Source organism: Rhinopithecus roxellana, chromosome 2 (assembly GCF_007565055.1).
Source record: "Rhinopithecus roxellana isolate Shanxi Qingling chromosome 2, ASM756505v1, whole genome shotgun sequence".
In the NCBI taxonomy this organism is placed as follows: domain Eukaryota; kingdom Metazoa; phylum Chordata; class Mammalia; order Primates; family Cercopithecidae; genus Rhinopithecus; species Rhinopithecus roxellana.
This window is the reverse complement of record NC_044550.1, coordinates 190,421,651-190,437,451: the sequence shown is the minus strand read 5'-3', so window position 1 is coordinate 190,437,451 and position 15,801 is coordinate 190,421,651. Positions and strand designations below refer to the sequence as shown.

Sequence of the window (15,801 nt, the reverse complement as noted above, 5' to 3'; positions counted from 1 at the left end):
GGGTGTGCGGGCGGCGCGCTCGCCCTCCAGCTGCAGCCCGCGCCGAGCGCGCACTGCAAGCGAGCGCCGGCGCCTCCAGCATGGAGTGGGAACTCAACTTGCTGCTCTACCTGGCGCTCTTCTTCTTCCTGCTCTTCTTACTTTTCCTCCTGCTCTTCGTGGTCATCAAGCAGCTGAAGAACTCCGTGGCCAACACAGCCGGGGCGCTCCAGCCCGGGCGCCTCTCCGTGCACCGCGAGCCTTGGGGCTTCTCCCGAGAGCAAGCGGTGTGACCCGAGTGCGGGCACTGGCGGGAGGGCACCGAACTGCGCGGGCCCTGGGCTAGGTCTCCGCCTCAATTCTCTTGACTTCGTGGCCTCCCAGTTTCCAGGTGCGGGGCTCGGCGGCTCTGACGGGTCGGTTCCGGCGTGAGGCGCAGGTACCCGGGTCTCCGCTCCTGTGGGAGGCCTGGGGCTCGCAGCGCGTTCGGGTGCCAGGGACGGTGGGTGTATGGGGTCTGGGCTGGCGCTTTGCTCTTCGGGAGGGACCCCAAGTTGTTCCAGGGCTGGGAGAGATGGCGAAAAGAGAATTCGCCCCTTGGAGCCGGAGTGACTTTGGACAACAGCAAGCTCTTTTCGGTTCAACTGCATTTTAGTTATACCCAAGGAGTGGAAAAGTAAATTATTCGGGTAATTCAGTTTAGCTCTTTTCGAACAAAATTGAAGGTTAACCTGAATATCCACATTTTTGAGAAAGAGTGTGTGGGCTTTGGGACTGGTGGCAGGAGGAAAGAGCGCACTTGAACTATTTTAAATATTGCTTTAAACATTTTTGCGCTTTGAGAGATGGTAAATGGAGTTTGTCTGGTGGTGCTGGGGTGGGGCGTGGGGGAGGGAAGATTCAGTTGCCCATTTGGAGCGAGGAATCCCTTCTTCCTGGTGATCCTTACTCATATTCTAGCCACCAACCACAGTTAGTGCCTTCGGATTGCAGTACAGGGTAGGTTTCGAATCTGGGACAGCGGATGGTGAACGTTACAGTGAGAGTCATTTGAAAGATGCCTTAGGGTTGGCCGGTACGTGACCTTTTGGGTGATGGCATGGAAGGCCAGCTAAAAGAGGTACTGTTTGCATAGCGTAGGGAAACAGGAAAAAGGACGGAGAGGCGGGTCTGTGGTTTCAGTTTAAATTACTAGAACTTTTGCAGAAGATGGGCGGGCAGGAGCAAACTCGAGTACCAGTATGCCCTAAGTACCCTCTCGGTAATGTTAGTTTGGGAAATATCTTCATCCTTCGGAAGCTTTTCCCTAGATTTATGGCGTCTCTCTTTCTAGAGCCGAGCTGCTGCCCTTGACTGGTGCATAGAGGACCACAGCTGCAAAGACAGTTTGGGCCTGCAAAAAGAAGGCTGGAACAACGGGAGATGGAAGCTTTCTGCAAATGGTAGGTTGGGATGGCACATGGTTTCACGTTGGCCTTAGTTATGACTAAACTTCTAAAGATCCAGGGCCTAAAAACATGTAGGTTCAGGATGGGGGAAATGGGTACAAGGAAGGAAAGGGCTCTCTCCCACTCAAATCTGGTGAGCTTCTACCAGAACCACAAAGCCAAACTGACTCCTAACTCATTGGGAGAATCAGTGTCTCAGTAGAGGATTGTGGAAATTTGACTGAGATGTCAGGAGTGTTTGCACTTTTAATAATCATTCTGCTCTTTTGAAAAACAGTGCGGGGGTTCATGGGGTGAAATATGTGATGCAGATATACTCTGTCTTCAGTAAGGGAGGATTTGGGTTAGTCATGTCAGTGTGGGATAAGCTAAGTCATAACTATAGTACTGAAAATACTAATTTTAGACACAAAGAAAGACCATATAGAGAGGTTAAAAAAATGAAATACTGAAGTTTGCCTAAGTTGATAATATAAAAGTGAAGTGTAAGACAATTATTTTAATGCTTTAAAGGAAAAATAGTCTCAGGTGAATAATTTTGGCCCAAGACATCAGATAATTTCCCACTTTCTATTTCACTCTCCCCAGATAGGCCTGTTCTTAATAAATAAGTGGTTTACTTTAATTATTATGGTATGAGCAAATTCTCACCTCTTTATCAGAGTTATGGTAAGACTTGATTTGAATTCCCAGTTTGAATTCCCTGAATCAACTGCAGTGATTCTGTATTGTGCTTTGAACAATAGTTCTCTAATTGGTTGATATCTCCGCAGTGGCATTTAGTTAAAGGGATGTATGGTTAATATGGACATTGAAGATGAGTGTGGGAGTAATTAATTAGCAATGATAGTTTTTGTAAGGATTGAAAACAATCATTTCACACTTTAGAATAAGCAGAATGGAAATTATTTTAACCACATGCTTGGCTTCTTGAGTTTGCAATCCTTTTATCTTCGTAGCAGCACCACTGGTATCCATGAGTTTAACCTGCCCATCATTCTTCCTAGACAGGAGACTACTGAAAAGTCAGGGTGACTAGTTTATTACCATCTGAGTATTAATCCAATCTCTCAGCTGGTTCTACTGACTAATGTTCCTAAGAAAGCAGGGGTGCCTTTCTATCTTGTGTCCAGGATCATTTTATTACCTCCTTGTAATCAAATTCATTAATGACCAAGTTTCCATTTATCCAGGCCACAATGAATATTTATTCCTATTACTCAACCTCTGCTTGGAACTTGACTGTAAGCTCTGGGAATTAAGGTAACTCACATTTGCTCTTAGATCTTGCTGCTGTTGATCTCCTGCCCTGCCCTTGCTTTGTTAGAGGCTCTGCTTTTGAAACTTTGACACCTGTAGATGAGCTGTCTTTTGCTATTTATTTAATTATTCAATCATCATTTTTCCAAGACCTGACATAGACCGAGCTCCCAAATTAGAACTACTTTCAAACTCACATTTTTGGCTACCTTAATGCATTTTTGACTTAGATCAAATACTCTGACACCCACAATGATCTAGGTTTCAGGCTTCTACATGTTGGCTACTCCATCCCCTGACCACCCCCTGTTCTGACAGTCGCTATGGGCCAAGTCTATTTTTAAAGACTGTGTAAGTATGAGATAGACATTAAAGCACTTGAAAAGTCAAGAATATTTAAAATAACTGCTTATTATATTAACTTCATTATAGAAGATTCCTATGTTTTATTTTCTTTTTTTTTTTTTTTTTTTTTTTTTTTTTTTTTTTTTTTTTTGAGGCGGAGTCTCGCTCTGTCGCCCGGGCTGGAGTGCAGTGGCCAGATCTCAGCTCACTGCAAGCTCCGCCTCCCGGGTTTACACCATTCTCCTGCCTCAGCCTCCCGAGTAGCTGGGACTACAGGCGCCCGCCACCTCGCCCGGCTAGTTTTTTGTATTTTTAGTAGAGACGGGGTTTCACCGTGTTAGCCAGGATGGTCTCGATCTCCTGACCTCGTGATCCGCCAGTCTCGGCCTCCCAAAGTGCTGGGATTACAGGCTTGAGCCACCGCGCCCGGCCTATTTTCAATAAAAAGGTTTTTAGTGATTCTTCAGCAATGTTAGAAGGTGGCTTGAATTTCTTACATTATAAGGAAATAAGCCATAATTCTATTATGTAATATTTGTATTTTATTTCAAATATTATTATTTCATCATTGTTTCTAAATTTCAGGTGTTCAAAATGGCTTCAGATCTTATCAAGACAATCTTGGTTGTTGCACTAATTTCCAAACTTGTAAGTGCAATGGATCTGCAGTTCTACTTGGCAAGATAACCATTTTAAATTGAATGAGAATGACATCACACTCACACCTGCAAAATCTAAAATGTCTAATAAAGTAGATTCCTATGTCTGAACTTCAATTTTAGGGCACAGCTGTAGATGCAGAACTGATGCCATCTGGTGTGATTCTACAGAATAAGAGAGAAAATTTACCCAGAGTGTGCCATGCACTGGCTTTTCTGGGAATGGCAAGGTGCCAGGATTTGTTTTTGGTTCGCTTGCAGGGGTGGAAACTTGGAACTAGGTGAGTAAAAAATATGAAATACTCTTTTTAGTTTGACATTCTATATTTCCAATTTTGTCTATAGTTTCAAAATCCGTGCAATGGAGTTAAATTTTAAATGACCAAAATTTTAAAGTTTGTAAATGGTTAAACCATTTAGAATAGTGGGAAATGTTTGTTTTTTTCTAAGTCACACTTACTAATCTAGAGACTGGTAGAATACTAAAGATACTAATGTAATACATAAGGTATCTACACAGTGCTGTATTTTGTTTTTAATTTTAACAGCTACTCTGAGATATTTGTGCATATTTAAGCTAAATCCACAATTAAAACTCTGGGATCATTAGAATGTCACTGTCAGCTGTCTGTGTCACATACAAGGGAAGGTTAAGAATTGAGTTGTAAATCTTTGATGTAGTTTTTTTTGTTTGTTTGAATCAGTGAAATACATTTCTCAGTCCTCCACTTTTTATTTTGTCTACACAAAATAAATAATGTTATGGGTTAATAATGATCTGATTAAGTATCTGAGTCATGAGCCTCTTCCCATACAGGAAGCTGGATTATCAGAAGGGCATTTAGACCCAGTAATCAGAACCTAATAAGCATGCAGGAAAAGCTTTCTGATGGATTAAGGTTAAAAAAACCTTCTTATTGTCCTTAATAGTAGCCACTTTGTATAATGAACCCAAACATTTCTGCCGTTCTTGGTCTGTATAGACAGATTCTGAAGACATGGGTGGGTTTGAGCTAAAACCTTTATCTGCGACTTTTGTTTTATTAGTATGACTCTGAAGTTACTTAAATTTATTGAATAGATACAGATTCTTCAAGCAAGATGTCTTTTCCTTTCAGATGAAAATAACACTTTCCTATTGGGAATCAAGATGAATTTTTATCTTGATAATGGAATAGGAAGTTTTGGACTGAAGAGCGGCTTAAACAAATTAGAGGGTTTGTTCTTTTCTCACAGAAGAAGGAGGTTAGAGGCAGGCAGCTGCTGGTGTTGGTTCAGCAGCTCATGGGTATCAGGCTTAATTAAGGTGGCTGCTGAGGTTACTTTGACTTTTTCCTCCAGGTTCCAAGATGGTCCCTGCAGCTGCCCACAAGAAGGAGGAGGAAGCCCACAGAGAAAACGGGGCATGCCAGTTCGAATCCACTTCCTTTTAAAGAGCTTCCTCAGCAGGCCAATAACTTTTGCCTCCATCTCATTGGCCAGAACTGTGTCATTGGCTACTGCTATCGGCAAGATTGTCTGAGAAATGTAGTTTTGTAGCTGGATATATAACTGCCTTTGACAAAAATCCATTTTCTCTTAATGAGGAAGAAGATAGTGGTGGATCTTGGGAGGACAACTAACATTTTATGCCCTGGCTACAAAATACAGTTGCAGAGGAACATAAAGTTCAAAAAGATCAAAACTCTAGTTCCTTCACAACTGTCAAAGCTTCAAGCAGCACTGCTCCCCTCTGACAGTGAGCAGAGTGAAGGCATGTCAGGTGTTCTCACAAAACTCTTGACAGGACTGACCTCTCTTAGCCAATATCCTTGTCCCACATCAGGATTTTCTAGAGGGCCCTGGGTACCTGCGCACTTCCTTGGTGGCCATAACCTCTTTATGGAGGGTTGGTGTAGGATAAAGAATGTTCTACCACGCTGCTCCCTCATCTGCATCATTTCTCTCCTCTCTAATTTTCCTGTCAGTTATATTTTGGTGGAGTCTGGGTTTGTGTATTTGATTCCTATAAAAAGACCATTGCTTTCATGCATGGAGGAGGGGAACCTATGCAAAGAAAGGCTACCTTACTCCTTTCTGTGACTCCACCACCAGTCTAGGAATATCCTGGGAGAAGAATTGCCTCTCAAATCTGCTTCTATAAGCAGCCTACATCCTAGCTAAGCAAAGAAGAAACACTTCCCACATCCAGGGCTGTCTAAAAGAACTTTCTGTGATGACAGAAATGTTCTATATCTGCAGCGTCCAATATGGTAACCATTTAGACACATGGGGCTAGTGAACACTTGAAATGTGGCTAGTGTGACTGAGGAAGGAAAATTTAAATTTTGTTTAATTGTAATTAATTTAAATTCAAATAGCCAAATGGGGCTACTAGCTTTTGTGTTAGATAGCACAGTATACTTTATTCTCTTTCTTGTGTTGTAGAACCAGCTGGGAGAGGTGTGGGTCAGTCATGGGCTTGATGTCCCATGGTCTTCACTATTCTAGCTTGCCATTGAACTTGGCTCCCAGAGGAAAAGAAAGAATGGTGTTTGGAATTAAATTCAAGATGTTAACTTGGCATCTATATATTGCACATATTCCTGTATAGTGAATGGAATGGTCTCCTGGGAGTACCTGTGATTGATTTGAGTGATAACTGATCTTGAAGAAATGGCAGTACTGCTCCACTTCACCTTCCTAGTGACTATTGTGTGTTCCTAGTCAGAGTGACTCAGCAGAGATTATTTTGTTCTCTTGTGCAGTTTATTCTGTGTCATTTTATTTTTGTAATATTGTGGCAGCTAAATGATTATTCTGTGTATGTTTTTCAAAATATTAGGTGGCTTATATTTTTTAAAAGGCTATGAAATAAAAATAAACTATATGTAACACAGTTTTTCATGTGGCTTTTTATTGGTGAGTTATTATTACCAAACTTTGTTAATGGTCAATTAGAATGAGATTCATAGATAGAAATATTTATTTTTATGTTAAATTTACTTTTTAATGGGCAAATTTATATGCCGATTAGTGTTATCTTCTTGAAATATTAAATGATTCTTCTATTATATTCAGAGTTTGGATCAAGTATGAAGGTTGTATAATATTACTGGATTAGTTCTTATGTATCTGGTTGTTTCATCACACTAAGCGTCACTTGGACCTTATTTCTCTACGAGTGCCCTATTTTGGATTGTTTGTCTTTTGTTATTGAGTTATAGGAATTTTTAATATCTTCTGGACACTACTCCTTTATCAAATATATATGCTTTGCAAATATGTTCTCCCACTTTGTGGCTACCCTATTCATTTTCTTAACAGTGTCTTCAAAAGATGTATTTTAAATTTTAAAGTTTAATTTATCTACTTTTTTCTTTTGTGTTGATTGCTTTCTCTGTCCTAAGAGACTTACCTATACCCTGTCAACAAAAATATTCTCTTGTGTTTTCTTCTAAGCTGGAAACTATAGTTTTCACTTTTACTAGGTCTATTTCCCATATTAAATTAATTTTTGGCCAGGCGCTGTGGCTCATGCCTATAATCCCAGCATTTTGGGAGGCCGAAGCTGGTGGATCACCTGAGGTCAGGAGTTCAAGACCAGCCTGGCCAACATGGCGAAACCCTGTTTCTACTAAAAATACAAAAATTAGCCGGGTATGGTGGTGGGTGCCTGTAATCCCAGCTACTTGGGAGGCTGAGGTGGGAGAATCACTTGAACCCAAGAAGTCAAGGCTGCAGTGAGTTGAGATCATGCCACTGTGCTCCAGTCTGGGCAACAAAGTGAGACTCCATCTCAAAAATAAATAAATAATTTTTGTGTATGGTATGAGGTGAAGATTGAGGTTATTTTTCTCCCCATATATAAACAATGTTTCTGTTTTTGTTTTTTATTTGTTGAAGAGACTTTCCCCATTGGATTACTTTGACATCTTTGTTAAAAATCAAATAACCACGTAAGTGTGGATCTCTTTCTGGTTTCTCTGTTCTGTTCTATAGGGCCATCCTTATGTCATTCCCACAGTGTCTTGATTACTGTAAGTTTTATTGTAAGTCTTGGTATTCACCATAAAATATTATGCGTTTGAACTTTTGTAATCATCCACTCTAAGGCTGAGTCTACATGCTAAAAGGATTGAGTAATTTTGTTGAAAAGGGTTCAGATTCATTTTTTAAAACCCCACCCAACACTGTGCTTCCTTTATTTCTGCTCCCAGCTCCATGGAAAATCAGAGTCTACATCTGGGGTAGCTCTTGGTCAAAAGGGATGCCCTCATGTTTCAGCCTATCAAGACAAGCAAACTATATGCACATTGTTTTTACTTTGCTTTTAAACAAATTTAACCATTATTCTCTATTCATTTATTCAACAGATACTTCCTGAAGTTATACCAGGTGCCAGACACACTGGCTATTTAGGCTGTATTAGTGAACAATAACAAAGCAACAATACCTTCCCTATCATGGAGCTTACTTGCATTCTGCACATATAGTTGTCCCATTTTTTTTTGTTTTTGTTTTTGAGTCTGAGTTTCACTCTTGTTGCCCAGGCTGGAATGCATTGGTGTGCTCTCGGCTCACCGTAACCTCCGCCTCCTGAGTTCAAGTGATTCTCTTGCCTCAGCCTCCTGGGTATCTGAGATTACATGCATGCACCACCACCACGCCCCGCTAATTTTGTATTTTTAGTAGAGATGGGGTTTCACCATGTTGGTCAGGCTGGTCTTGAACTCCCAACCTCAGGTGATCCACCCACCTCGGCCTCCCAAAGTGCTGGGATTACAGGCATGAGCCACTGCGCCCGGCCAGTTGTCCCTTTTTAACTGCTCTGTAGTATTTCATGTGTAAAAAAAGCATAATTTATTTAACTAATCATTTGTTAATAGGTATTTAGTTGTTTCCTGACTTTTGCTGTTACTGACAATAGTACATAATCCTTTCACGTAAATCTTTGATCGATATGTGCATATATCTATAGGATAAACTCTTAGCTGTGGACTATCTAGGTATGTACATTTTGTAAACATTCGTTGTAGAAACTTGAAACATATATAGAAATAGAGGGAATATTGCTTCAAAATTTATTCTCATTGATTATTTTAAATTTTTATTTATTTTTATTGATTTGTTCTTTAATAGATTTCATAATTGAGGGGCAGTTTTCAGGTTATAGAATAATTGAATTGAAAGAGAGTTCCCACATACCAACCCCACACTCTCCAACCCCACACTCTCCAACCCCACACTCTGTTTCTCCTATTCTTTTTTTTTTTTTTGAGACGGAGTCTGGCTCTGTCGCCCAGGCTGGAGTGCAGTGGCCGGATCTCAGCTCACCGCAAGCTCTGCCTCCCAGGTTCCCGCCATTCTCCTGCCTCAGCCTCCTGAGTAGCTGGGACCACAGGCACCCGCCACCTCACCCGGCTAGTTTTTTGTATTTTTTAGTAGAGACGGGGTTTCACCATGTTAGCCAGGATGGTCTTGATCTCCTGACCTTGTGATCCGCCCATCTCGGCCTCCCAAAGTGCTGGGATTACAGGCTTGAGCCACCGCGCCCGGCCTCGTTTCTCCTATTCTTATTGAAATCTTTTATTAGCATGTTACATTTGTTACAATTGATTACCAATATTAATACATTATTAACTAAAGTTTACAGAGTTTACATTAATATTCAGTCCTGTCTATTAACTGAAGTTTACAGTTTACATTAACGTTCACTCTTGATGTATGTTCTATGGGTTTTAGCAAATGTACCATGACATGCAGCCACCATTACTGTATCACACAAAATCGTTTCACTGCCCTAAAAATCACCTGTGCTCTGCCTATTTGTCTCTCCCTGCCTCCAAACTCCTGGCAACCATTGATTTTTTTTTTTTTTCCTGTGTCCACAGTTTTGCCATTTTCAGAATGTCATATAATTGGAATCATACAGTAAGACAGCCATTCAGATTGGCTTCTCTCAATTAGCGATATGCATTTAAGTTTCCTCCATGTGTTTTTGTGGCTTGATAGCTCATTTCTTTTTATCTCTAAGTAATAGTTCATTGCACAGATGTATCAAAATTTGTTTATCCATTCACCTATTAAAGGATATCTTGGTTGCTTTCAAGTTTTGGCAATTACAAATAAAGTTGCTATAAACTTTCTCATGCAGGTTTTTGTGTGGATGTTAAGTTTTCAACTCATTTGAGTAAATACCAAGGAATATGATTGCTGGATTGTATGGTAGGACTATGCTTAGTTTGTAAGAAACTGCCAAACTGTCTTCTAAAGTGGCTTACCATTTTGCATTTCCACTAGCAAAGAATGAGCTCTGGTTGCTCTACATCCTCATCAGCATCTGATGTTATCAGTGTTTTGGATTTTAGTCATTCTAATATGTGTCTAGTGGTTTCTTGTTGTTTTAATTTGCATTTCTCTAATGATGTATGATGTTGAACATCTTTTCATATGCTTATTTGTCATCCGTATATCTTTTTTGTTGAGATGTCTCTTTAGACCTTTTGCCCATTGTATAGTTGGGTGGTTGTTTTTTTCTTATTGTGAGTTTTAAGAGTTCTTTGTATATCTTGGATATCAGTTCTTTATCAGATAGGTATTTTGCAAATATTATCTCTGTCTGTGGTTTGTCTTTTTATTCTCTTAACGGTGGCTTTTGTGGAGAAAAAGTTTTTAATTTTAAGGAAGTTCAACTTAACAATTTATTCTCTCATAAATCATGATTTTGATGTTGTATATAAAAGTCATCACCAAACCCAAGGTCACCTCGATTTTTTCCCTAAGTTATCTTCCAGGGGTTGTATAATTGTATAGTTTTGCATTGTACATTTGCATTGCTGTGGCCCATTTTAAATTAATTTTTGTGTGTTTTTGCATGTAGATGTCCAGTTGTTCCAGTACCATTTGTTGAAAAGACTCACTGATTTTTTTTTCTTTTTTAAAATTTTACTTTAAGTTCCGGGATACAAGTTCAGAACATGTAGGTTCATTACATAGGTATACATGTGTCATGGTGCTTTGCTGCACCTATCAACCCATCACCTAGGTTTGAAGCTGCGCGTGCATTAGCTATTTGTCCTTATGCTCTCCCTCCCCTCATCCCCCACCTCCGAATGGACCCAGTGTGTGTTCCCCTTCGTGAGAACACATGGACACATTCCCCTTCCTGTGTCCGTGTGTTCTCATTGTTCAACTCCCACTTATGAGTGAGAACGTGTGGTGTTTGGTTTTTTGGTTGCTGTGTTAGTTTGCTGATTATGATGGCTTCCAGCTTCATCCATATTCCTGCAAAGGACATGAGATCATTCCTTTTTATGGTTGCATGGTATTCCATGGTGTATATGTGCCACATTTTGTTTATCCAGTCTATCACTGATGGGTGTTTGGGTTGGTTCCATGTCTCTGCTATTGTAAATAGTACTGCAACAAACATATGTATGCATGTGTCTTTATAGTAGAATGATGTATATTCCTTTGTGTATATACCCAGTAATGTGGTTACTCAGTCAAATGGTAATTCTGGTTCTAGATCCTTGAGGAATTGCCACACTGTCTTCCACAATGGTTGAACTAATTTACATTCCCACCAACAGTGTAAAAACGTTCCTGTTTCTCCACAACCTCACCAGGATCTGTTGTTTCTTGACTTTTTAATAATTGCCATTCTGACTGGTCAGATGGTATATCGTTGTGGCTTTGATTTGCATTTCTCCAATGATCAGTGATATTGAGCTTTTTTTCATGTTTGTTGGCTGCATAAATGTCTTCTTTTGAGAAGGGTCTTTTCATATCCTTTGCCTGCTTTTTGATGGAGTTGTTTGTTTTCTTCTAGTGAATTTGTTTAAGTTCCTTGCAGATTATGGATATTAGACCTTTGTCAGATGGGTATATTGCAAAAACTTTCTCCCATTCTGTGGGTTGCCTGTTCACTCTGATGATAGTTTCTTTTGCTGTGCAGAAGCCCTTTAGTTTAATCAGATCCCATTTGTCCATTTTGGCTTTTGTTGCAATTGCTTTTGGCATTTTTGTCAGGAAGTCATTGCCCATGCCTACATCCTGAATGGTATTGCCTAGGTTTTCTTCTAGGGTTTTGTATAAGGTGTAAGGAAGGGGTTCAATTTCAGTTTTCTGCATATGGCTAGCTAGTTTTGCCAGCACCATTTATTAGATAGGGAATCCTTTCCCCATTGCTTGTTTTTGTCAGGTTTGTTGAAGATCAGATGGTTGTAGATATGTGGTATTATTTCTGAGGCCTGTTCCCTTCCATTGGTCTATATATCTGTTTTGGTACTAGTACCATGCTGTTTTGGTCACTGTAGCCTTGTAATATAGTTTGAAGTCAGGTAGCGTGATGCCTCCAGCTCTGTTGTTTTTGCTTAGGATTGTCTTGGCTATATGGGCTCTTTTTTGGTTCCATATGAAATTTAAAGTAGTTTTTTCTAATTCTGTGAAGAATGTCATTGGTAGTTTAATGGGAATAGTATTGAATCTATAAATTACTTAGTCTACTGGTCCTGCCTACTTCCCTGTTACCTTTTGGATGCAAGTAAGAGAAACTCAAAGTCAAGATGCTGTAAGCAAATAAAGAAAATTGATGGATTTAGTAACTGAAAGAACCAAGGGTAGATTTAGTTGAGGTACATAGAGACAGAGATTCAAACAATGTTATCAAAATCTAGTTTTTCTCTAATCTCTGAGCTCCATTTTCATATATTTAATATCCAATCATATTTATTAAGCATATACTTTATTCCAGACAGTTTTAGATGCTGAGGAAGCAGTGGAAATGAGACAGGTAAGGTCCTTATTTTTGTTGAGTTTACATTCTAGTAAAAGTCTTGAGACACATTCTGATTGAATAGGCTTAGGTCATATGCCTACCTTTGAACCAATTACTTGGCCGACAGGATACATGCTAATGAGGTTTAGGCTGGGATCATTTGCCTGATCCCTAGGGCTAAAGATGGGCCTGCACCTGGACCATATAGACTGAGAGTAGGCAAGGGCTCGATGCTCAAATGAAAATCTGGGTTGTTGTTGAGAACAGGCAGAATGGATGCTGGGAGTCAAATGACAAATGTGTCCTTCAATTAATTTCTTTGGGATGGCCTACTCAAGAAACTTATCCAAGAAATTGTTTCTTTTACAGTGGTTCTCAAGAATGTATTAATATTAGGATCCCTCAGTAAGCTCTTACAACACACATATCCCTAGGCCTTTACGGAACCAAACAAATTTTATTCAGAATGGTGTGTCTGAGACATTACTTTTCCTAGACTCCCTTGCTGATGACTTAAAAGCTGAAGCTACCAGACAGGATCTCCAAGAAGACTCCTGAAGAGGCAGATGTACTAGGGCATCCCCTATTGCTATTTCTGCCTTCCTTTTCCCTGCTGCCTGCAGGGTCTCGATGGCCCCAGCTCCAGAAGCCCCTTTGGACATTAGTCTGTCGTGACAATGGAAGCCTATGCTAAGAATGGCAGCCAGAGAGTAGGAAAGAGCTGGATCTCTGTGACCATGGAGCAACCACACCTACTCTAGACCACTTTTCTCCGAACTTCTTCTGTGTAAAGTCACCCATATTTTCACTTTTACGTTGTATACAGTTGAATTTAATCTTACCTGCTTCACTTCTTCACTCGCATGCTCTGATATGTTTGAGGTTGAGAACATATAAAAAATGCTTCCTAGATAGTTTGATGTGAACTTGTCCTAGTTGTTTGAGGACCAACATTCTAATGTCTAATTTTGGCTTTTGAGGATTAGTGGTGACAATAGACATGATCATGAATGGAAAAGGAGAGTCATTCAGTCACCCTGCTTTTGTTTTTGTTTTTCTTTGTTCTCATTATGCACCAGGATGTGCATACAGCTTTGCAGGAGGGGACCAAACTGGCTGGCAAAGGAGTCCTTTCACTGCTACTTAGGATGGAAATCATCTCTTTATGGACCAAACTGCCTTTGTCTAGCTGAGTTGGTGAAGAATATGGTTTAAAAAGCTAGATATCTTCTAATTTCATTTTTCTTTTTCTTTCTTTTCTTTAACAAGGCAACCCAACTCTGCAAAGGTAATAGTTACTTGCTTCACTGTTATGAAATATAGAAATAAGAATATTGTATGGGCTACGCTATATTTCTCCAAAATTCATATGTTGAAGTCCTAACTTATTCTTTTTCTCATTGTTTGAGACAAAGTCTGGCTCTATTGCCCAGGCTGGAGTGCAGTGGCGTTATCTTGGCTCACAGCAAGCTCTGCCTCCCAGGCTCAAGCCATCCTCCCACCTCAGCCTCCCAAGTAGCTGGGACTACAGGCATGTGCCACCATGCCTCGCTAATTTTTGTATTTTTTGTAGAGATGGGGTTTCAGATATTTAACATCTAATCATATTTATTAAGTATATACTTTGCTCCAGACAGTTTTAGATGCTGAGGAGGCAGTGGAAACAAGACAGATAAGGTCCTTATTTGCCCAAGCTGGTCTCAAACTCCTGAGCTCAAGTAATCCTCCTGCCTCAGCCTCACAAAGCGCTGGGTTTACAAGTGTGAACCGTTGTGCCCAGTCTGAAGTCCTGAAGTACTGTCTTCTAGTATCTCAAAATGTATTTAGAGATAGGTCCTTTAAAGAAGTGATTAAGGTTAAATGAATTCATTAGGTTGGATCCTAATTCAATATGACTTATCCAAAAAAAGAGGCGATTAAAACATAGACAGGCCGTGTAAAGATAGAGGAAGATGATGGCATTCTTCTAGCATTCTCCAAAGAAAACTATGCATGTGTATATATACATATATATAGATGTAAGTGTGTACCGTATATATGTATGTATATATACAAATAAATATATACATATGTACATTACAATACATAGCATATATTCACACATCCATGCATCCTTTTTCTATATATAAATATATATGAAGGAGGTTTATCATGAGGAATTGGTTTACATGATTATGGAAGCTGAGTCCCATGATCTGCTGTCTACAAGCTGGAGACACATGGAAGCCAGGGGTACAATTTAGTTCAAGCCCCAAGGATTGAAAACCAGGGGACAGATAGTGCAAATCCTAGTCTGAGAACAGGAGATGAGATAAAATATCCCAGTTCAGAAACAAATGGGTCGAATTCCTCCCTACTTTACCTTTTGTTCTATTCAGGCCCTCAGTGGATGAGATGGTACCCAACCGCATCAGGAGAGCCATCTGCATTACTCAGTACACCAATTCAAGTGTTAATCTTTTCTGAAAGCACTCTCAGACACACCCAGAAATAATGTTTGTCTGGGCATCCTGTGACCCAGTCAAGTTAACACATAATAATAACCATCACAATGGCCATCTGCAAGCCAAGCAGAGAGATCTCAGAAGAAATTAACCCTGCTGACACTTTGATCTCAGACTTCTGGCTTCCAGAACTGTGAGGAAATAAATTTCTGTTCTTTAAGCCACCCAGTCTTTAGTACTTTGTTATGTCAGCCCAAACAAACTAATACAGAATCCAATCACTTCCTAGACTCAATTTGGTGAGCTATTCTGGCATGCAGAAGATTGCTTTAGAACAAGCAGAAAGCAAGATTTTTGTTATCCTGCATCTGAAGGCATGTGCATACAGAGCACATATAAGAGTAATATAAGACGAGTACTTCTCATGTCCACCTATGTATGTATAATTTAATGTGGATGCAATTTGTTTACTTCTAATTTCTCAGGTGACAAATGCCCAAATTACTCAATATAGTTATTTCTCCTGCATGCTATTATGAATTGATGTTACTGAGTGCTTCTAAATCAAGATTTGAAAAAGATGAATTTATAATCCAATCAACATGGATGCCAATTAGATATGAATCTGTGCTAATATTAGATGATCACAGTGCTAATTTTTACATAGGGCATAAAGGAAATATAAGGTTTTAAAAAATGATTCACTCATAATTATCTGTAATAATTACAAAATCATAAAAAATGGATAAGAATTGTCTAAAATCAGATTATAATGTCCTAAAATGGTTTTCTTAGAATATTTACTGAGTTCCAAATATTGCAAGGTAGACATAATTAGAACGTGAGGCAACTTGGGGGCGTCTCCAGGTCCCTAAGTGTTTGGGAAATTTATCAGTCCCTCAAGG

General features: G+C 39.7%; 1 protein-coding gene across 2 annotated transcripts; it reads left to right on the top strand.

Moving 5' to 3' along the window:
- On the top strand, nucleotides 1–6,572 carry TMEM155 (transmembrane protein 155). 2 transcript variants are annotated; one of them, XM_030913712.1, is made up of 6 exons: nucleotides 1–370; nucleotides 1,313–1,421; nucleotides 2,621–2,690; nucleotides 3,618–3,680; nucleotides 3,815–3,972; nucleotides 5,033–6,572. In XM_030913712.1, the coding sequence occupies exons 4-6, from the start codon at nucleotides 3,627–3,629 to the stop codon at nucleotides 5,211–5,213; spliced, it is 393 nt and encodes a 130-aa protein (XP_030769572.1). In that variant the 5' UTR covers nucleotides 1–370; nucleotides 1,313–1,421; nucleotides 2,621–2,690; nucleotides 3,618–3,626; the 3' UTR covers nucleotides 5,214–6,572. The 2 variants fall into 2 exon arrangements, with proteins under 2 accessions (XP_030769572.1, XP_030769574.1); XM_030913714.1 differs by lacking the exon at nucleotides 1–370 and adding an exon at nucleotides 482–668.
- Nucleotides 6,573–15,801: the final 9,229 nt, after the last annotated feature.

Coding starts and splice junctions, on each gene's coding strand:
- TMEM155 (XM_030913712.1), top strand. CDS start 3,627: ATGGCTTCAGATCTTATCAAGACAATCTTGGTTGTTGCACTAATTTCC. Junction 3,681..3,814: donor TTGCACTAATTTCCAAACTT/GTAAGTGCAATG, acceptor CTTCAATTTTAG/GGCACAGCTGTAGATGCAGA. Junction 3,973..5,032: donor GGGTGGAAACTTGGAACTAG/GTGAGTAAAAAA, acceptor TTTTTCCTCCAG/GTTCCAAGATGGTCCCTGCA.